Source organism: Python bivittatus, unplaced genomic scaffold (genome assembly GCF_059951505.1).
Source record: "Python bivittatus isolate LINGU-HERP-01145 unplaced genomic scaffold, Pbiv_v1 ctg000840_np1212, whole genome shotgun sequence".
Classification (NCBI taxonomy): domain Eukaryota; kingdom Metazoa; phylum Chordata; class Lepidosauria; order Squamata; family Pythonidae; genus Python; species Python bivittatus.
In genome coordinates this window covers 15,857,666-15,880,666 of record NW_028277113.1, presented here as the reverse complement: position 1 = coordinate 15,880,666, position 23,001 = coordinate 15,857,666, and the positions used below count along the sequence as shown (strand labels likewise).

General features: G+C 39.0%; 1 protein-coding gene and 1 long non-coding RNA gene across 2 annotated transcripts in view; one reads left to right on the top strand and one right to left on the bottom strand.

The window, feature by feature from the left end:
* Nucleotides 1–16,442, top strand: part of ADTRP (androgen dependent TFPI regulating protein) — a 24,400-nt gene extending 7,958 nt beyond the window's left edge. The window contains exons 2-6 of the mRNA XM_088130809.1: nt 2,338–2,472; nt 4,523–4,624; nt 10,432–10,547; nt 14,232–14,383; nt 15,288–16,442. Of these exons, the coding sequence (XP_087986935.1) occupies nt 2,338–2,472; nt 4,523–4,624; nt 10,432–10,547; nt 14,232–14,383; nt 15,288–15,334 (552 nt within the window). The 3' untranslated portion in view covers nt 15,335–16,442. The remainder of the gene's footprint in view (nt 1–2,337; nt 2,473–4,522; nt 4,625–10,431; nt 10,548–14,231; nt 14,384–15,287) is intronic.
* LOC148213707 (uncharacterized) overlaps nt 1–23,001 on the bottom strand; it is a 27,642-nt gene extending 4,641 nt beyond the window's left edge. Inside the window, exons 1-2 of the long non-coding RNA XR_015794031.1 lie at nt 22,897–23,001; nt 6,616–6,770 (exon numbers count right to left, since the gene is read on the bottom strand). This is a non-coding gene — a long non-coding RNA (uncharacterized LOC148213707). The remainder of the gene's footprint in view (nt 1–6,615; nt 6,771–22,896) is intronic.

The window sequence follows — 23,001 nt, the reverse complement described above, 5'->3', positions numbered from 1 at the left end:
GGATGAAGGGCATAATTCATTGTCACTATTTTTCTGATCTTCCTATCCAGGGCTTCTAGTTCAACTTGAGTCCAGTCCACTATTCCAGCTGTATTATTATTATTATTATTATTATTATTATTATTATTATTATTATTTACCCCTTCGAGCGAAACCAGCAAAAGCAAGCCCCATTCCAAGGGAGCCGCGTGTAGGAAAAGTTTACCAGAGAAGCTGGGTTCGAAAAGGAGATAGCAAAGGCAGTGAGGCACTTCTGCTCCAGCCACAGGGGCTGAGTGTGAAAGGTGAAAGGTTGGTGTGGGGAACTGGGAGAGAAGGCAGTTGGGCAAATGAATGCTTCCTGGGGCAGCTTTATGCGGCTATGCTGGGGCGGCTGTAGCTTCATGGGGCAGTTGGGGCAGCCGGGTTGGGGCAACTGCAGCTTCCTGGGGCAGCTTCGCAAAGCTTGGGGTGGCTGGGGTGGCTTCATCTTCATGCTGTGCCACGGCTCAGGGGCTTCTTGTAGCCCCAGAGATGGGCAGTCCTGGGGCTGTCTGCCAACCCACAAGACTGGGTGTAAGGCAGCCAAAAGGGCAGAGTTGGAGGGGATAGGCAAGTGAGGGGAGTTGGAGGTAGTCCCTTACCTTACTGAGGCTTGGGGCTGGGAGGAACCAAGCCTGGAATGGCTTGGATTGGGGTGGGTCCTTGGCTAACAATTGGTGAAATTCGCTTAACGGCGGTAAGGGGAATTTCCGGAATTGCGGTTGCTAAGCGATGCAGTCATGTGATGTCTGACTACTACCACATTGCTTGGTGATGGAAATTCCAGTCCCAATTGTGGCTGTACCTGTAGTACCTGTAGTACTTGTCAAATTGTACTTTCACAATTTCCATGTGGGCACCCAGACTGAGATGCTGTGAGAATTAAGGGAATCCTAGGCACGATAACCTCTTTGGCCTGCAAGATTCTGGACCTGAGCCTGAGTGCTTGGCCCTAGCTGTGCCCTACTGGAAGCCTTATATGGCTGGGGCTGGTGATACGATGTGGTGATTTAAAGTGGTCACCATATTCCCTGCTTCTTGCCTCTGCCTGTCTAGACAGAGTGGCAGGGATCTGACCAGTTTGCCTTCTGGTAGGTGGATATTCTGTGGCCAATTCCATCCACTTGTTCTCTAAGGAGAAAGTCTCTCCCATGACAGCTTTTTGTGTAAGAGTTCCCCTGATATGTACTCAGGACTCCAAAAATGGCCACTGATCCCCAAAGGTTGCCTACTCCAGTTATATGAGGGAAAGCAAAACAAATACAATAATGTTGTGACTGTTTTCCCAGCAGCTTACATAATGCTTAATTACATAATTCCTTAATGTATTTATATCAAATTGGTACTTTTGGTACAGTATCTGTAATGCAATTGTAGAGCTGGCCTAGACATTTTACTGCTCGAGGCAAAGAAAAAGATGGTACTCTCCTATCCTCCATTGGGCTTGTAGTAGGATAATTGGACTATCAGTTGAATATTACTTCAGTGCTGTAGAGATAGTTGAAGGAAGTAGGCCAGTTTGTAATGCAGGACAAACTCTGTGGCAAGTTCAGTCCAGTAGAAGGGAATGGCCAAGGGGGCTCACGAGAAACCAATGAGAGGTGCTTCTCCTCCCTTCTATCATCTGGTATCTCAAGCAGTTGCATCATCCCATCAAATGTAAGTTTCACCTTGTATAATGTTTTGTGATGTATTTCCATGGGGACATTTCCAACTATCAAGGCTTCAGTTGAATCATCCCATTGAAGTAGAATGCTAGACCGAAGCAGCAACTCACTCTGATTTGTTATCTTTGATTATCTTTTGTGTATTGAATTGCCCTGCTTTGATAATTCAGTTTGGTTTTTCAGATTGCATCAGAATACTAAATTGGGTTGTTCTGATGCATCAGATCCAAACATTCAGATTTTCTGGAGCTAAACAGTGCTGTTAATCAGAGTACTGTTGTACTACTTCACACGGGCTTAGATACTATGAAATGACCTTTTTGTACCAAAATTCCTCCCTGGGTAGAATCCATATTACTTCTTTTGAAGTGATTTTCCTCCTTCAATGACTGGATCTTTGCAGATTCAGGCCAAAGTTGTCTTCTCTTATTTAAGTTCATTAAATGAGGCAGTGTTAAAGTTTATCACCCAAACTAATTCATTAAAACATTTTCAGTAAGTAAAATACATTTAGCCAGTGGCAGTTTCCACAGTGACGATTTCTTGTTTATCCTGAAAACCATTCTCTAAAGCATAAGTGTACAGTTTGGTGAGGTGAGTACAACTTAAAGCTGGATGATAAACTGCTCATTGGCTGTAATTAATTTAGGTTTTGCAGGCTATTTTCCATATGGTCTCCTTGCTGATTAATGCACTTATACTAATGAAGAATCAAAGAATTGTCAAGATCATGATTCCTTTTAGAGACCTGATCTTTGGTAGCTTGGCTTTTCCTGCATCCACAGTAAGTTGCAGTAATATTTATCAAAGCAAGATTAATTGCATGTATTATGAATTAGATAAATAATGATTTGGATAAACAATAATTTGATTTTAAGATAATTTCTAGTATTATAGCAGAAGAAAATTTATAGTTAGATGTCCAGTTTAGTATAATCTTTCCAAGCTTCTATAGGGGTCTTGGGAAGGAATACATCAATTTGAGATAAGAGAGATGGTACTGTAGGCAGAAACTAATCCTTGAGTGATGAACCCACATCCTCTCATACTGAGGATACTCCTCTGGGAATTGAGGTCTTTTTGTTGTGGATGATTTGATAATTACAAACAAAGAATATAGATGTTATAGTGACTTCTTTGTCTGGTATGTAAGTTATAGGTACTACAAGCTCTCTAGAAAAGCTGCTGGATAGCACTGGGGAGGTGGCAATAGTTGTGATATTGGAAAAATTGTCTGAGAAGCCAAATTTGGGCTTCTAGGTAATAAGAAAGAGATCAAGGATTACCAAGATAGCATTCTCAAAAATGCTACCTGCTCCATGTGCAGGACCAGAGTAGTTCAGGGGTTTCAATGCATGTATGAGACAACAGTGTCAGGCAGAGGAGCTTAGATTTAGATGGGAGACAAAAAGGCTGTGAAAAAGGCTCATGCCAACAACATTTGAAAAAGAATAGGATGGGTAGGAATTTCTCTGCCAATGCAAGATGGTGGTGGTCATGTGGAATTAAAATTCCTGGTTGTGAATAAAAACAAATATATAGTGGGTATAAAAGAAAGCAGTGGAACAGAGAGAATTGAGGGATATAGTCATTCCTGGATAAACAGGACAAGGAAGGACACTGGGTGAAATGTTCCTAAATGTTACTAGAAAATATTGAAAGGTCTGATCCTTCACAGAATCTTTACTGATGGCAGTATCTGGGCACAAATGTAAATTAGATCTAGAGATATGCTCACCTGATCAAAAAGCTGAGGGTAATTTTGATTTGGTGAAGAAATTAAGGAAGCATTACAATGAGAAGGGGAATTAATGGAAACTTCAACTGGGGGTGGAGAGGAGAACTGCAAAGTGGGTGGACAAAAAACACATGTAGATAGGGCTTGTTCCTAGGGGAGCATCTTTGGTTTTTACCTGTGATGTACCTTTGAGGCCACATATTACTGTTTTGATCTGCTTCCCAACTCAAAATAGCAAGAAACTCTGTTTTCAGAGTGAAAAGACCTCCAAGAACCACAAAAAGGGGATTTGAGGACCTTATGTGGCCCTGGAGTCACTGGTTGCCCATTCCTGCCTTATAGCTTGTTCCTTTACAAATTAAATGACTATTGACTGGTATCTAGATCTAGATTGCTATAAGATTCTTTTAAAATTAAGGTAGACATTGTTATTACAGGTAGTCCTTGTTCAGCATTCATCAACTGTTTGAAGTTATAACAGCACTGAACAAGGAGACTTATGACTGGTCCTCGTAGTTGCAGCCGTTGCAGCATCCCTGCAGTCACGATCCAGGCACTTGGCAACTGGCTTGCAATTATGATGTCGCAGCATCCCACAGTCACATTTGCAACCTTCACTGCCGGCTTCTGACAAGCAAAGTCAATGGCAAGCAAGCAGGAGGTTGCAAATGGCAATCACGTGATGTCACACTTAACCCTGTGGGATTCACCTAACAACAGCAACTGGAACTGCCAGAACTGCAGTAGTAAATTGGTGCAGTCACGTGATGTTGTGCTTTACAACTGCATCACTTAGCAACTGAGTTCCTGGTCCCAATTACCGTTGTTAACCGAGGACTACCTGTACAAGGTCTAAAACCCCTGTCTAACTAAATCCATCACCCTCCCATTTCAAGTTGACATTTTAAAAACTTGTCCCCATATCCTTTGTGGGGGAAAATGTAGATTGTTTTGCTATTTATTATTGTTTGATACCACTGAGGGAGGGAGGGAGATAGATAGATAGACAGATAGACAGACAGACAAATACCGTAGGCAGATAAATATACATCATAAACTCAATCAGTCAACATTTTCCTTTTTTGCTTTATTTCAGTTTGTGTTTGTTTTATTTTGGGGAATATACCTCTATGATCAGGAGCTTGTTTACCCCAAAATTTTGGAGCCATACGTTCCTAGCTGGTTAAATCATGGAATGGTGAGTAAAAAGAAAAAAAGCTGAATAGAATAAAGAGAATCATTGCATAAGCTATGCAAATGAGAACGATCCAGCTAATTATTCACATTTAGGTTCATTTATTACAATAGAAGAGTCAATCACACACTTAATCTGTTACAAGAAATTAATGAGAAGAGCTTCAGATTGGCTGGATCATGGCCAAACTTTGCAATTTTTCATTTGTAGTGTTCATTTTCTCTCTTTAACTGAACTTACCATTGTATGCAAAAAGTGGGTGTGTGAATTGCCAAAGAAGCCTTGAAACACTGGAGGAAACATTAGTGGATCACCGCTTGCCAAATTTAAATCAATGGAAAGATGTGAAGTCATTACATGAGGGGCAGAGAGATCCTTTCTAGGTTTTATTGCAGTCTCTACAGAAAAGGCTTTGCTGTAAACAGAGGTTATATAAATAAAGACTGGGAATACAAATGACTGGCAATATTTGGGAAGGAGTGAAACAATCCAAAAACTATTGTGTAGGAGCTTGCCAACTAAGGTCTGTAGCAGCATCAAATGAGGACCCTAAGTGATCGCTGACAGTTTTATATATATGATATTCTAAATTTAATGTTTAAATTGGTATGTTATCAAACAAAGTCAACCAGGAACAATGTGTAGACAGATTCTGTACTGGTCAAGGGCAACAATGCTGCCAGCAAAACAGGAGCTATAGTTGTGTACTGTACTTATGACCCTTGTGGGTCAATGTTAGGAAAGGTTTGATGTGACCCTGAGTCATAAAAGAAAGAATCATACCTAGATTTTTAAAATCTTCTCTGCCATGACTCCTGGCTATTGATTCTTAACTCAGGATGAGGCTATCAAATGACAACATTTGATTGAGTGCCATGATACCCCAAATTCTGCACTGGTGTTTTACACAAATTAGTTTCCATCATTTACATGGCTAGAAAGTTGGCTCTGAGGAAGATGATCAGTAAGGGATGTGCAGCAGGACCAGTATGGGCCCTGCTGTAGCTTTAGCAGTTTTACTAGGTGGTATACTTTGGCAGCTGAAGTATTAGACTGGTACTAATATTAAAATGATATTTAAATCACTTATTCTGGAAGCTTACTGGGTGATTAGGGGTAACAATCATTTTCTCAAAGACTTTCTTAAAGGGTTATGGTGACAAGAAGAGACTATTTACATGTCGGGATATAAATGTAAGGAATAAAAGATTAAAATAATCTCTATGATGGTTTAGTCACACAAAGGCCAGAATAACATTAAAGTGTTTGGTAGGATATGCTGAAGAATGGAAATCATACCACTGAGAACCTTTTGCAGGTTCTGTGGCCCAAGTCTGGTGCCTTCTGAGGCTGGAAGCAGCTTGTAATCTTAACAGTGTCACCGCTACCTTTTTTTTTAATTATAAAAGAAAAACTTGGGCATCCCAATTTTCTAATGAATAAAAACATTACAAAGGACAAAGCACCACCACATTGCTCAAAATCTTGTCTGTTTTACTATTGACTATTTGAGGCTTTCCAGAAATGCACTGCCAAAAGCTAATGAAAGAGGAAGGCAGACATTCTCAGAAACGAAGTTATCTTCTGCATCCATTTTTCCAGCTAAGTATACTAGCAAACCTAATTCACCAAAACATTCTCACATATTCAGAGAATCAGAAATACTGCCAAGAAGAGCAATGGAGAAATGGCTTTAGCACCTACTGCTGTGACATCATTATCCTGCAATCCACAGACCAACTTCACCTGTAAGAATGAATTATGGGATCTGGCATCCCATATCTGGACAGTACCAGGTTTCGGAAAGCTGCAAAAATTAAAAGTATAAGATCTTCTATCCCTCTACACAAGGAACACAAATCAGTACATGAATGCCAAACGTTCTCCATTGCTTTCTCCATTTTTCTACTGCATGTGTTGGTTGTGGCAACAGTGCTTTCACCACAAGCCACCATTTCATTCCTCCTCAAAGCCTTCTTACAAATAATACATACCTGTTTCCCAAGGAGAGGGTATATTGCAAGATTCAGAATGTCTTTGTTCCTGTATCTGCAATGGCTGTTCTGTCTAGTTACCATAGTGCAGTCTTCCTCATCTAATGCCTAATTTTTTTAATATATTGTCTTTTAACGCAGGATTACAACTAAACCTACAAAAAAGGATAAACAATTAAAAAAATAAATACTAAAAACAATTAATAAACAACAAATAACTAAACAGAACCAAGAAATAGAAGAAACTTCCCCCCAAATTAAAATAACCCAAACAATTAAAAATACCAATGCTAAATATATATATATGATCAGAAAATGAACCAATATGTTCATTGGTATAGATTTCACAATATTTTACAATAGAGTAGTGTATTTAGTATTTTATTATCCTTTTCTAGTTGATAATATTATAAGGTATTTTTTGTAAACCAGTGGTTTCTACACATTTAATATATAAATATAATGCCTGCTAAATGTGTCAGATGTCAAGTTCCCACAATTCCCCAGCTGTGGGGGTACCAGATTGAGCAAGGCTAACATAATAAATTAGGAATGTGGCTTGAAGCCAAGTTTATCAAACCAGGTTCCAGAAAACTCTGTGGAACCCTGGGAGTTCCTTGAAAATAATTAAAGTTAAGGTTGAGTATCATCAATTTTCTCCAGAAATGCCAAGTTGCAAGTCAGCCCACTCTAGCCCAATAAATGGTGAAGATTAAGCATCAACTAGGGCTCCTTTCCCTCTGTCATGGCAACCACAGATATCCCAGATCATTTAAGTTGTTTGGATACCTGTGATAGAAAATTTCAGAAACATTTCTTTCCCTCCCAGAAAGTAAAAATACAACAAAATACTACTATTACTACTACTACTACTACTACTACTACTAATAATAATAATAATAATAATAATAATAATAGATACCAGTAATCAGATACACTGCTGGTATAGTAGATTGGACACAACTTGAATTGGACAGTTTAGATTGAGAAACCGAAAACCAATGACAAGGCATCAAAGATGTCATTCTTGTTTGTCATTCTTTGTGCTCTGTTATTGCTGTCTTTTTATGTCATACACAGGCAAGTACCTGGGATGATAACCTCACTGTATCTAATTCTAGGGCAAGTCCTGCTAGGAATTGGGAGTTTTTTTTGTGAAAAGCAGCACTCTGTTGGAGGTTTGATGGTGATGTCTAACAAGGTTGGACAATCCCCCACATTTACTTAAAGCTTTTCCTCATTGCTGAGTTGAAGTGTTCTCCACCCATCCTTCAGCTGGCAAAAAACTGAATCCACCTGGATTATGATGTCCCTGTTGCCAATCCCTCTGTTGCCTCTGTTCCCAGTCACTACATTCACCTATTTCCTCCAAGATAATGGGTGACAAAGCCTAACAGATTTTACACTCCTTGAAACTGTTCTTGGATAATGTCAGAAAACACTAACACTGGCACAGCTAAGGATAATTTAAGCCTGTTTCACTTATGGGCTGGAGATGCGATGAAGAGCCAGTTTGGTCTAGTGGTTAAGGCACCAGGCTAGAAACCAGGAGACTGTGAGTTCTAGTCCTGCCTTGGGCGTGAAAGTAGGCTGGGTGACTTTGGACCAGTCACTGTCTCTCAACCCAACTCCCCTCCCAGGGTTGTTGTAGGCAAAATGGGAGGAGGAAAGAGTATTAGGTGTGTTCACCACCTTGAGTTAAGGCCCAAGTAAAAAAACTAGAAAAAGAAAAAGAAAAAAAGAGAACAGATATTGCCAGGGCATTAGGTACAAGTAGAAATGAGAAACGCCCCAAATGTGCATCCCAAAATAATCTGTAGCCCTATGACAGTCATGCAGATACAGGTAGTCTTTGTTTAGCTACCACAATTGGGACCAGCAACTCAGTCATTAAATGAAGCGCACTAAGTGAAACCACATCTGTGCTTATGGTCTTGCTTCAGCTTTCCTTTGCTTTACAGACCTGCGAAGGTCATAAATGTGAGCACTGGTCGCAAAGTTACTTTTTCATCATCGTCACAACTGAATGGTTGCTAAATGAGGCAGTTGCTAAATGAGGACTATCTGTACCACCATTGCAAACAAATCAAACTGTAAAGTGTTCCCTTAGGAGTAACACAGCACTTTGAAGAAAATGTTAAGTCTTCTGTTCAATATTTCACTACACATAAATTGGATCTGCTATTATCATTTCAAACAATCTCAGTAAGAGCAGCAGACCAGTACTTTTCCTGAATAAACCAAATATTTTTTTTAAATAAATAAAATCTCTGTAATGATAAATGAATAAAAGCAAAGTAATACAGAACTCATCCTGAAAGAAAATGTCTGTGGGCAACCAGACTAAATTTCTTCATGTATTTTTATTTACCTCCAGATGCCTTTGTTCAGATCAGGTTTTCCCTTCTCCCTTTTATTATAGAAGGAGGAGTGTCCTGGTATGATAATCCTTTTCCCTTGTCAGATTTTTATTTGTTACAAGTAAATGAAAAAGAAAACTGATCATGAAAACTGTAAAAATGAGTCACCATCCCATTTTTGTCAACCCTCAAAGATTGATGTCAGTTGAGACATAATTATGAAGATTTGCTTTTTAAACAGTTTTTTTAATTTGCTCAAAATACAAAGCTTGCATTTATCTGAATGAATGGTAAATTAAACAATATGTTATAGTGGAAATGAAGTTTAATTGCTTTTAATGGCTCATGGTGTGCAATTTGACTAGAGTTATATTAAAAATTGCTATGAGTAGGGACCACTTTCCAGGGAAGAAAACAAAATGCATTTAAAGGGCTTTCAACTAGCTTTAAGCCGCAGTATATGGTCCATTACTAATGTCATCTTTCCAGTCAGCTTTCTATTGTCTAGCAAAAGGAATTCATTCGGAGAGCTAATTAAAAGCCATTGGCAAATGGAAAACTTTGCAATAAGTGGCCAATCATGCAATGATTGTGGTCTTTGGCTTTATCAACGTTAATCACTGTGAACTAATTTGCTGTTGTAAACTGCATTGTTCTTTCACTGTATACTGTTATGAATGGATAAAACTGAAAAGAGGCAATCTTAAATGATTTTTTTTTTAATCCTTGCCCAGCTCAGAAACCTTTTGTCTATTTAGTTTCGTGACTTCCCATTCAGCCCCTTCAGATGCCCCTTATGTGCATGTGCAGTAACAATACATACAGATATGGCGGTTCTAAAAACAATATGATTAGTCAACGTGAATTCAGAAATAAAGGAGGCACAATAGAATTTAGAAAGCACTTGGACACTTTTCTTGGCAACAATGATGGTTTGCTGCTTCCTTCTTCTGAGATTATTTAACTTCCCTGAGATTCCCTGGTGGTCTCTCATCCAAGTACTAACCAGGCTCAACATGACTTTGCTTCTGAATCAAGACAAACCTGGTCAGTTGCTGCCATCTGGAGGTTTGGCACAGAAGAATTATAATGTTTTTAAAAGATACATCAGTTCTTCGAGAAGGACGTTTATTCTACAACTGCCCTGCTCCACGCATAGCATTATCCATAGAATCCAGAGGACTACAACTTCCATTTGTAACTCTCCCAACCTCCTTCTTTTAGTTTTCCATTAAAAAAAAGCCACATTAAGGAGGAAAAAATGGAAGAGATGCACATTTTTTTATCGGTACCTCTACAGATTCTATGGAAGAACTCTATTGCCTATTGTGTTAGCCACTTCCCTATATCCTTGCTACTTAAACTAAAATATAACTTTGTGTTAACTAGCAGCATTATACTCTTTCTTTTTTGCATCATAAATTTAGTTTTGTGAGAAGCACTGTCTTTTTTCCAGCACACTTTTATATTTCCTTTGGTCCTGTTGGAGATCTTCATTACCCCTCATCGATATCCATCAGTGAGTAAAAGCCTTCTTGTTTTAGGAATAGCTTCACTGAGCTATCAACTTTGGTAAGTTTTTAAAAATTATATAAATAAAGGTGTGGGTTTTTTTAACATGATGTTTTGGCAAAAAGCCAGGAAAGAATTATTTTTCTCACCTAATTAAACATCCAGCCTCAGTGCCCTCAATGGAAACAACTTCCTTCTCTCAATCCTGCAGGGAAAAAAAATCCTCAAATGCAGCTAGCGTGGACTCTGATCTGACCATGAGGGACTTTGGAACTACATTATACAGCCCATACCTAAGCTACACAAGGGGATTTGTGGTCTAATCAACTCCTAAACTTAATCAGATTATTCATGCTGGTTATCAGATTGCTATTCCATAGTGCTGGTTTGCTCAAGTCACTGTCTCTACAAATTTTGCTGTTTGAACTTTCCTCAAAACTTCTGTTCAACCTCCTGGCCCTCCTGATGTTGCTGAGTTATAGCACCTAACAGCTACATCAAACATAGCTAATGCTACCTTATTCTTGTAAGCCACCCGGAGTCACCGTGAGTGAGTTGGGTAGCCATGTAAATTACATACATACATACATACATACATACATACATAAATTAGCAAACAACCAAGCAAGCAAGTAAATGATGGGAGTTGTAATTTGTGGAGGGCAGCATATTCCCAATCCTGCCTCAAATATAAAGTTTACATGAGTTTTCTTCAACTTAGTACTCACCAGACATGTTTGTAGTCCAACACAGAGAATGCTAGCTAGGGAAATTTAATTTAAAGGATTTTTTCCCACATGTATTGGAGGATATCTCTGAACCAGGTGGAGGAGGAAGAGGAAGAGGCTGGCCTAATAATAATAGTTATTATTTAGATATCTGGTGCCTTTGGCCAGCCTAATAATGATCCAAATGAACTGGCCACTTCAGGCAACAGGTGCTGGATAGTGGAAATAACATGAAGGTATAGGTGGTAGAACTGCGTCTTATCACCAGCCTGCTTTGGATCTCCTCAGGTATGTTGGGTCATTGCCAGATTTGAAATACTGGTTGGCTTCTGAATATGAAATTAGGTGCTGACATCATCTTGTCCTTTTCCTTTGATATCAGATATATTAGGATAGCCCTACTTTTGCTGTTATTTCTGAATTCCAGGTGGGGGCATGAACAAGCGAGTAAAAGAAGTAAAAAAGCTAGCCCTAACCATGCAACTGAAGACATACACATGATGCATGTAAAAGAACAGAGCTTCAAATGAGCAGCCATGGCTTCCATCTTGACTTTTTTTACCATCCTCCCTCCCATGGATGCTCCTGGCCTTAGGCAACAATATTAAGAAGATTTAATACTCCTCAGCCTTCCCATCAGAAGTTCCCCAAAGAGAAATATTGAATGAGAGTTGTCCATCTTCTCTACTACAGGTAGTTCTCATTTAGTGACTGCATCATTTAGCAACCATTTGCAGTTACAATGGTAATGAAAAAGTAATTTTATGACAGATCCTCAGATTTACAGGTCTGTAAAGCAAAGAAAGGCTGATGTAAGATCATAAGCACAGTTGCGGGTTCACTTAGTGACCACTTTGCTTAACGACCTAGATGCCAGTCCCAATTCACTAAACGAGGACTACCTGTACTTTTTTTTTTTTTTGATTCTCCAAATATAAAGAAAAGACCTCCAAGATCAGCCAGACATGTTTTGATATCTGAGAGGCTTACATATCCTCTCAACATCCCATGAACAGCTTTTAATGCGATGCACACCCCCCAAGAGAACTTTTGGGGCAGCCACACAGAATGTTTCCAAAAGTTGTCCCTGAATTATAAAAAGAAATGTAACATAAGGGGAAAATGAACATAAACATGCAAGTTACAAAATGCAAGGGTAGGCAAGCTTTTGTGGTAAGGGGCACTTTTGGAATTCTGGGAGTACATGGTGGGGTCACTCGCAAACTAGCTGCCATTATGGCCCCAAAACACTCATTAATCATACGGGGACCTAGTCTACCAGAATGCCTTCTGTCACCTTGGTGGGACTATTATGGTACTTAAAGGCATTCCTGTAAATACATATTAAGCTAGAAGCTTCCTATTTAAATTTCTTTTCATTGAATAAATACTTTAAAAAATGAGCTGGGAACCTTGGAAGCATCATGTTGCCTCTCCCTAATGTGGAGTACACACGTTCATTTTATTTTATTCATTTCAATAGTAATTTAACTAAAATTAAAATGAATTGGCCCCTCCCCATGACTTGTCCTGGGCTTGTCTACTTACCACTCAAAAAAATATAGAACTGCCAACTGAAAAAATTGGATCTCTAACATAAAGCATGGCTTTCATTTAAAAAACAAAAGCCAAAAATTTTTCAAGCAATATATCTGCCTCTTTCCCACAGTAGAAGGCCCATAATTGCATAGACATTTCAGTGCAATGTCCTAAAAGGATTTATGTGCAATGGGGAAGAGCGCTCTACCTCTTTCTGCAAGCATCAGACCTACCTGGGCTCTTAAACATGCACAAGATTGTGCTGTTAACTTGATACACAATTTTAAACTTATCAAAGTTATTTGTATTTTGTTTTTTCCCATTTCCTGTGACCACGATGCTTCTGTACAGTTTTTTAAAATTATTATTTCTTTGTATTTATCTGTGAAACCTATTTCCTGAATATTTTCTATTCAGGCATTATATTAACTAGAATGCTCCACTAGGGTAGAGCTGCAGTAGGAAGGGTGTTGCATAATGTTGCATGAGTGATGACACTGGATGACAGGCCTTTGTATATACAGTGTGGATGTCTGTACTGAGGAAGGCTTGGTGTATTGAAAGGTTTCCATGTCATCACACATCCCACAGAGTTGAGGCTCCCATGGAAAACAGTATGCATATAGCCATATTGATGGGATTCCTTAAACTGACTCATTTCTACAGGCACCAAAAGATCCCACAAGAATCTGGACCTTTGGGAAAAAATGCATGGATATTTATTTCTTTAAAACATTTCTATGTAAAATGGTCTTATTACTGTTATGAGTAATTTCACCCTTTGTTTGTTATATTCTAGCTGTCCTGTGAGGTAGGCAATACGCTGCAGGTGGGGAACTGATGTCTCCTTTCACTGCTTTTTTTGTCAGCTGAGCTATGCCCTCTCAAAGAAGCCACCAGAACTAATGGCCCTGGCAGGAAGAACAGCATTACCCCACCCCTCCTTTAGTCGTATTTGCAAATTCTACCAAGACCTCAAAGGCTGAGGCCACATCAGGTCTTATGTAAAGCTACTTACAGGAAGGTCACCAGATTACCAAGTTAGTTTGGGAAAACTCATCTAGATCTGAACTTGAATTGATAGTAGCCCACTTTGAAGATAGATAGCTGCTATAAGAATCCTCAGTGAGATCAGTGCCTCTTTGGGAATCTTTCTGGCTGAAATGTAGGAATATATATGCTGTGTATGATAGATGGATGGATGGACAGATGGATAGATAGATAGATAGATAGATAGATAGATAGATAGATAGATAGATAGATAGATAGATAGGTAGGTAGGTAGGTAGGTAGGTAGGTAGGTAGGTAGGTAGGTAGATGACAGTTGCATAGGCTTGGACAGCTGATGTATTGAATCCTTGAGTTAATCATTATTAGGGAGAATATTTGTTCTAACTATAATTAAGCTTGAGCCCAATCGATCATGTTTGTTTCATGATGAGATATCCTAACTAAAATAAATTAATTCCTTTTCTAGGATCTTGTACACTTATGCTAAAACAGGGAAGTGGATATATCCTATCTTCAGTAAGCTTAGTCCACTCAGCATGGCAGTGTTTGGAGGGATTTCTACTATCTTCCTTTTCTTTTGCTACATGATAGGAAGATTTCTCAACCACATGATTTGGGGTGAGTCAAGTCTTGCAAAGAAATCCTTTAAAGTTATCAGTACACATTTATTTTTTATGTTTTAGTCATTTGTAGCATATTAGCTAACATAAAAGAAATTAAAATTACCTCTCTCTTAGCTTTCTACTGGCTACTTCAAGGTAGGGCATCCTCTTTGGGAAATCAAGGTAATGTTAATTTCCATTTGTCATTGTTTTTCAGGTATGGATTGATTTGTGCATTCATTTACCTTGCCAAACCTTTTTCTTTTTTTCCTGACAGTGTACATTCATTCCACTATTAAAAATTTAATTAGAAAATGAGACTTAAAAAAAAATTAACTAGCAAATGAAGTTAGTAGGTATATGCATATGTATGGAAATAAGACTTTGCCAGGCTTAAATGAGCTAATCAGAATAAAACTAGAATGTTATAAGTCCTAGATTAGAGTCTCCCGGTGTGTCCCACCAACAGAGATGCTGCCCATTTCTGGGCAACAAAGATCCCTTTCCTAGCAAATAGTTACTTTTGCTGCAGGTTCAATTCTCTGTTTGTTTATAATACTAAGCCAGGATTTGTTGAGCAAACCATACTGGTATTGTTTAGACATAATGGGTAAATTCACACATCATGCTAGGCCAAAACAAATTAACAACATTATGCTTAGCTTCATTCATGAACCATGCTGAGAAGCAAGCGGAGGTAAGAATCTCTCTCTGTTTACTAAGTCCCATTTTCACAATCTTCTTTTTTTATTACATATAAAAATCAGCACCACTGAAGATGCCAACTTTTGTCCGGTGGCTGTCAGTTGCTGATTCCTAAGATAGTTACTCCTTCTTTGACATACAACAAAACTATGTTGTGTTTAAATCTTCATTATTCATTTTCCCTATTTGCCCTTACCTTTTATGCCTTTGCACAGGTAACACAGTTGCAATGCTTGATGTTTACAAGAAGAAAAGCAAATGAAATGTTGATGGTGTCAGCCCAAGATCTAGACAAATGATGAAACTAAGAAAATGGCTAACAGAAATCTCTCTGTTTAAACCAAAATGAATTCCTTAGAAGAAAATGTTCTGCCAGTGCAGAAGAACAGAGATCCAGGAAACACATGGACCACTATCAAGAAAGTATTGCCACTGTTCAGAGAATTCATATTGTTATGTAGGATGATCAAAAACCTCTGAGGGACAAATCTTATAACACAAATGACTAGTATGATTTTGCTACCCAAGTGCATTACAAATGAGGCTAAATTCTGAATTTATTTATCAACTGCAATTCTAAATTTATTTAGATGCATTTATAGCCATATTCTTTATTCAGCATGTGCCTGTATAAATTATTATATTGTAACTGAATAGAACACCCCACAGTCAGCAATGTATTTTTATGATCATTGGCTTTCTGTAGTATGAAATCTGAGACTATAAAATGCTCAATGTTAAATAATAGATATCAGAGTCCAGTATGGCAGCTGAGACCCATAAAAATGGCTAAAATGAACCCAGACTACTTTGAGGATAAAATGGAATAACATCTGATCCTCTTCCTAACCTCTTCAGATGAGCCCAAGCTACAAATACAATCGTTAGAGGCAACAGAAAAGGCTCACTTACAGGCGATATTACAATAAATAAGGAAGTGAGACAAGGTTGCATCCTGGCCCCTCAATGATCTGGAGACCACATTACTTCAGGTTGGTGGCCGTTGTCCATCATTAGCCAAAAGGAAAATTTGGGCTTTGTTATATGTGGATGAAGCTGTTCTTCTTTCACGTACTAGACTGGGTTTGAAATACCTCCTTGAGGTACTAGTTAAGCACTGCCAAGAAAATCAATTACAAATCAACTATGACAAAATTAAAATTTGGGGGCTTGGAAAAAAAAGTTAAAAGTACACCTGGAAAATTCAGGATCATATAACAATATAGTACAGAATTTTAGTTATTTGGCCATTTTATTTATTGAAACAGCAGATCTAACCTGGCAACATCATTACAAGGCAATACTTCTGAAAGCAAAATCTACTATGATGGCCTTACTTCAATATTTTTACTCAAAAGGAGAAAGATTTGTTCCTGCAGCAATACAAGTTTTTAATCTCAAATTTTATATGGAGCTCCAATTTGGATCACATTTGCTAATAAATAAATAAATAAATAAATAAATAAATAAATAAGCACAACTGCAGGCGAAATTTCTAAAATCTCTTTTAAGTGTTCCAAGCTGTGTTCCAAATTCTGTTACAGGAAGTCTTCGACTTATGACCATTCATTCAGCGACTGTTCAAAGTTATGAATGTGAGGAAAAAAGTAACTTACGACCAGTACCCAAAGTTATAGCCATCGTAGCACCCCTGCAATCAAAATTTGGGCACGTGGCAGCCTGCCCACACTTACAACTGCAGGGGTGCTGCAACTCCCCCCACCTGCCTAACTTCTCCCCATCTATGCCCTTTTGTCCCCCTGCTGCCCTGTGCTCCGTTCCCCCAACTGACTTTGCCATCTTCTTGCCCTGCTGCTGATGAGGCCTGCCGAGCCTGGTTGCTGGGCTGGGCTGGGCTGGGCTGGGCTGGCTTCGGCTGCAGAAAAAGGAAAAAAAAGCCCAAAGCAGTCCCTTTGCAAAGAGCTCCTGGGGCAGGGCTTTTTGGCATGCCACGTTCCAGGAGCTTTTTGCAAAGGGGTGTTTTGGTGCACTGCGGCTCTGGGACTGCTTTTGGCTTGTTTTTTTTCTTTTTTCCTGCGGCTGAAGCCCAGCCTGGCCCAACCCAGCAGCTAGGTCGCCTCATCAGCTGTGGGAGCAAAAAGACAGCAAGGTGAGCTGGGGCAGTGGAGCGCAGGACGGCAGGGGTCTCAGAGGGTGACTGAGGCTGGGAATGGGTTGGGGTGGCCACAGCTTCTTGGGACATGGCAAGCAGTCCCAGAGCTACACAATTCTGGGGCTGCTTGCCACTTGCAAGGCAGGGTGCAGGGCGGCCAAAAGGGCAGAGATCGGGGTAGATAGGTGGGGGAAGTTGGAGACAGTAAGAGGCTTGGGGCTGGGCAGGATCAAGCCTGGAATGGCTTGGATTGGGGTAGGTTCTCGGCTAATGACCAGTAAAATTCACTTGTCACTAAATGATGCAGTCGCATGATATCTCACTTTACGACCACATCACTTAGTGACTGAAATTCTGGTCCCAATTGTGGTCATAAATCGAGGACTGCCTGTATTCTCATGGAAACTGGGCAATGCCCCTTGGAAACAAAGGCTTGGTTAAGCACCATTAAGTTTTGTTTGCCAATATTGTATATGTTTTTAAAAACAAGGGTTGCTTCAGGAAATCTTAAATGAATCCTTTGTAGATATGTGATTTAAACAGGTGACTCAAAAGATTAGGGAGATTGGCATTGATCCTGATTATTTATTCTCCAGGGGTATGTCATCAGCATTTCATTGTATCAAACAAAGACTATGGGATAATTCAGTAGAGGAATTAATAGCTAAAGCCAAAGTTTCATGTTCCCCTGTAACCTTTGGAATTAACTACAGATATAATTTTCAACTCCCTACATATCTGAATATCTTATATTTAAGCAAATACAAAATAGCTTTTTCAAAAGCCAGATTAAATGTGTTGCCATCAAATATGCTATATGCTAGATTTTAAAAGATCCCCATCTCTCAAAAGATTCTGTCCCTGTAATGGTACTGATTTTGAAACGATGGATCACATTGTATTGTATGGCATAAGAGTCTTCAGCAGGTAGTTATCAGACCTATTTTAAAATCCAAACCAGGAAGAGACACTTCTGAATATGTAAAAATTTTATTTGCAGATGAAAATCCTAAAATTACAGTGGCAACAGCCAGATTTTTAACTATGGTTATAAAAACAAGGTTTTTTAGTAACAAATCAATGAGTTGGAGTTTTAAGTGTATTATGTAATATTTTTAAAATATCTTATTTGATAAACTGTTTTATCTAATACCAAGTTCAGATTATATTTGTAACTTGGTTTTGGACCTTTTGGCCATAAATAAAATTAATTGACTGAAATATAATAATTTAGAAATTTGTGTATAGGTAGTCCTCACTTAATGACAGAATTGGGACCGGAATTTCCATCACTAAGTGATATGGTCATAAAGTGTGACGTCACATGACTGCATCTCTTAGTGACAGCAATCCCAGCAGTCCCCAGTTGCCGTCGTTAAGCAAGTACCACATGGGTCTTTAAGCAAGGACCTCACATGATCAGGACTTCTGATTTCCCGCTGGCTTCCCCTTTGACTTTGCTTATGGGAAGCCAGCAGGGAAGGTCGGAAATTGTGATCACATCATGGGGGGGATGCATGTTGGAAATTGGCCAGTTGCCAAGCACCCAGATCATGATCACATGGTCATGGGGGTGCTGCAACAGCCGAAAGTTCAAAGACTAGTCGTAACTACCACTCATTCAATGCCATTGTAAGTTTGAACAGTTGCTGAACAAGTGGTCATTAAACAAGGACTATCTGTATATCTTTTAGGGAGCAATAAAAACACAAAACAATCCAGAAATTCAGAGCCATTGAACTTGGGGTGGGGATGTAGTATAAATCAACAAGATAAAACTGAAATGACCTCTTATTTAGCCAAGGACAATTAATGCATATGCTATAAATAAGTAGGTTAATGAATAGTTCTTGTTTTTAACATATCTAGGAGGATGAATAAGAAAGCTGGAGGCTTATTTCTGATTATTACATTATGTGTTTACTTTTAGAGCCTGAGTTGGATCAATTTCAGTTAATTTACAGAAAATAAATTGTGGCTAGGTCTACTTTTAAAAATTAAAGAGTTATAATAGGAAAAAGATCAGTTAAAATCAAACTGAAGGGCAATGCAATGTATTCCCATATTAAACATATTATTTCAAAAATCATATTTATCCATGGTCTATAACAGTGAATGCACCCAACTGCCTTTTGTCTCAATCATTCCTCTGGAAAGCCATGTTTTATTCACAGGAGGTTGAATGTGCTATTAATGCCTGAACCCTAAACACCACAATATAGGTAGTCCTAGTTTAACAATCCTAATTGGGACCGGCAACTCCACTGCTAAGTAAAGCAGTCGCTAACTGGGAAATCATGTGACCACGGCTTTCTGGTTTAAAACTGACAAGATTACTCAGTTTCATACTTCGGCTTTTGTTTGCCTCCTAATCACTCCTGGAATGCTCGAGTGGCTGCTTACTGTCTTGTACACATGGAAAGCAATGTGATCGCACCAGCAGCCTGGCCTGGGGAGCCACCAGCATGCTATGCAAACAGTTTGCTCTCTTGAAACCCCTAACTCTCTGCTCTGCATGGGTGGGGGGAGGGTCAGGCAAAGGAGAGATTGCCTACAGAAATACTTTCTCCTGCCCCCACCTTGGAGAGCAGAGAGATTGGAGAGGAAGGGATTTCAAGAGAGTAATCTGCATAGTGATTCTGTGGCTCCCAGCCCCGGGCTGCTGGTGCAACCACACTGCTTTCCATGTGTAGAACAGCAAACAACTTACTGTCTTGCAATTCCTTCCTCTCCAATCTCTCTGCTCTGGGGGGGGGGGGGGGAGGAAAAAAAACACACAGGTCAGGCACAGGACATGTACTGACTGTAATGGTGATCATGTGACTGAGGGATGCTGCGAAGGTCATAAATGGTGGTAAATTGGCAGTAAAGTTATTTTTTCAGCACCGTGGTAACTTCAAACTATCGCTGAATGAGTGGTGAGTAAGTGAGGGCCACCTGTGAAAGAGGAGAGATTGGAGGATTTTAAAAATTTAAAAGCACCCTTTTAGAGAGAAGGTGGGGTCAGTTTGCAGTTTTTCAGATTGAATACAACTCCAAAGAGCTGCCACATAACTGCAAATTCCTGAAGGCTTCCTATCTTCTCTGCAATGTCAGGTCTTGTGGAGTTTTAGTTATTGAAGGAACTGGATCAGATCAGAAGTCTCTCTAGTAAAACATTTTGTTCCTAGACCAGCCACATGCCAGTAAGTAGGATAGGAGTGCCTGCATGTCCTCCTGCTGGAGCTGCACTCCTATTTCTGATGCTGGGTAGGATATATTGCAATATGACACTTACAGACATTCACCAGGAATTGATTTAATTCCCCTTAACCACCATATGATTATCATTATATTTCCTGATGAGCAAATTCTGTAGGTTGACTCTGCACCATGTGTGAGCAAAGCTTCCTTATGTTTCCCTGAAGCTACCAACATTCTTATTCATTGGAATTTAGTTGAATGACAGATATTTTTATATACCCCTTAAATGTATAAATACCATAGCTCCACCTCCCTAATATTTAGTTCTTAAAAAACTAAATAATATAAACTTTAGGGCTGCTCCATCCTTTTGATTATTTTGGCCGTCTTTTTCTGCATCCTTTCCAGTTTTATGGAAACTTGGGGGTTTTTTTAGTTTTTTTTTAATGTCCAGCTGAAACAAAGCTTAGGAGGGATCCGGTGTAAAAGAAAATATTTTTACTTTCTTCACTGGTCTAAAAGCTCCTTCTCTTATTTTATTCTGTCAACAGTCTGCATAAAACTACTGTATATGTTAAGAAATGGGGAAGGAGTGATTCAAGTGAAACTGTTTAGCGCCATCTATTGGTAAAATGGTGGCATTACTTTTCAAGCAGACGTTCAGCCCACTGATGGTTAGCAATGCTTACACTACATGATGATGTATTCTGAAGCCAGCTATCCACAACCAGGAGCGAGTAGCTGCTAGCAAGGGTTGGAACATGGGAGAGAGAAGTTATGTCTAGAAATCTTCAGTTCCTCTCCCTTTAAATCATGGAAGAAAATACTTCATTCCAGTGAAAGTTGACTTCCTAATAATCACATGGGCACATCCATGTCGTTTTCTTGGCAGTCACATAGAAGTAGTTTTCCATGTGACATGGTCTTCCAGGATGTCTTTCAACTTTCCAATTTAATCTATAGCTCTAAATGCCCTAGTGGTCTCCCATCCAACTATTAAATAGGCCTACCACTGCTTAGCTTCCCAGATTCAGGCAAGGCTGATCACGTGCTGCCATTAAGACTGAAATTGGAGTTATTTTCAAAGTAAAACAATGTCTTGCATGTTTTCTACTTTTAAACAGTTCAGGAAACCAATTTTTGGCTAAACTATCCAAAGCCCTTGAGCTCTGATACTTTTACAGTACAATTTTAATATATATATATATATATATATATATATATATATATATATATATATATATATGTTTCCCATATCCCCTCCTTCACTTCTTCCCTTCTTTCCTTATGATTAGGCTACTGGATTTTAAGACCTCATTATGTAAAAGAAAAGAAAAAAATGATGTAACATGGAAACAATTTATTTTAGAGCAAGTAAAAACACATAAAGAAAGTTGGGGATGCAGGGCTAGACTTCCATATTTTTTTCACGCTACAGATGCCATGCCTGAAGGTACCATAGAACTGCCTTAGGATTACAATCCTCAGGGCTTGCCCTATCATTAGGCACAGGCCACCTCATGAAGCAATTTTTGCAGGGTTGACAGGAAGGATGACCTCTTGAGTGACCAAGTTATGTGTGCATCCCCACAGCCAACTCTGCAACTTTTGGTTAACTTCTAAGCTAACCTTTCCCTGTTCTCAGGTGTGGCTGGGAAAGTTAGCACCAAAGTAGGATGTAATCTGCAGTCTGGTCGGCTTCTTAGATTGTAAAACATCTGTGGACACCCTTGTTGATATTCTGTCTTTGGAGGGCTATTTGTCCCAGGCAGGATGAAAGATAAATATCCATTTCTAGGTAGCCTAGAAATCTATTTAAATAAACAAATAGACATCTGTAAGGAGGATGCAGTCCTATTAGAATAGATAGGGAAATCTGCCTGCATTCATTTTATTTAGGAAACCTAAAAGAAAAAGGGAACCTTTTCCTCAGAGTGTGACTAATATTCATAGAGTTCTTTTGGTTAGCATTTTGAATGACTATTTTTGATACATTTTTAATAGGGCTGCCAACTCTCAATTGAACATAGGGCTTGCATACAGAAGAAAACGGTCCAGTCTTAGGTCTCTCCGGTTCCAAAGAAATGGAAAAGATCCTCTGCTTGAGATTGTAGAGAATTTCTACTAATGGAGAGGTTAATACCAGGTTAGGTGAAGAATTATTCTAACCTGGTTTAAGACACCTTCCTGAGTTGCTTTTTAACTCATTAATAAAACATCCACATGTTAATCTTTGTGCATTTCACCAATATTTCTATGCAAATACTTGAAGTATAAATGCTTTTGAATGGTTGTAGCCAGTAGTTTTATTTTATTTGCAGCACAACATTTGCCAGCAGAACTCCTCTGCTTCTTGCCCAGAACCTGTTCTGGAGGGTTGGGGACCATCTGAGAAATATTTGCAATTCATGCAAGATAGTGAAGGAGGCAAGAAATTAAAAGAAAATTCAGTGACGTGAGCAAATGTTTCATTCGGTATTATTAAATATAGCATAGAATAAATTCAGAAAAAAAATGCGAACTCTTACCTTGTAGTCCTAGAGGATAGAATGTGCTTTCCCATCTATTAAAATTGCTCTGTGCCATTTAATCAACAGAAGCTTTATTCTACTGAATTGATGGACTATTTAATT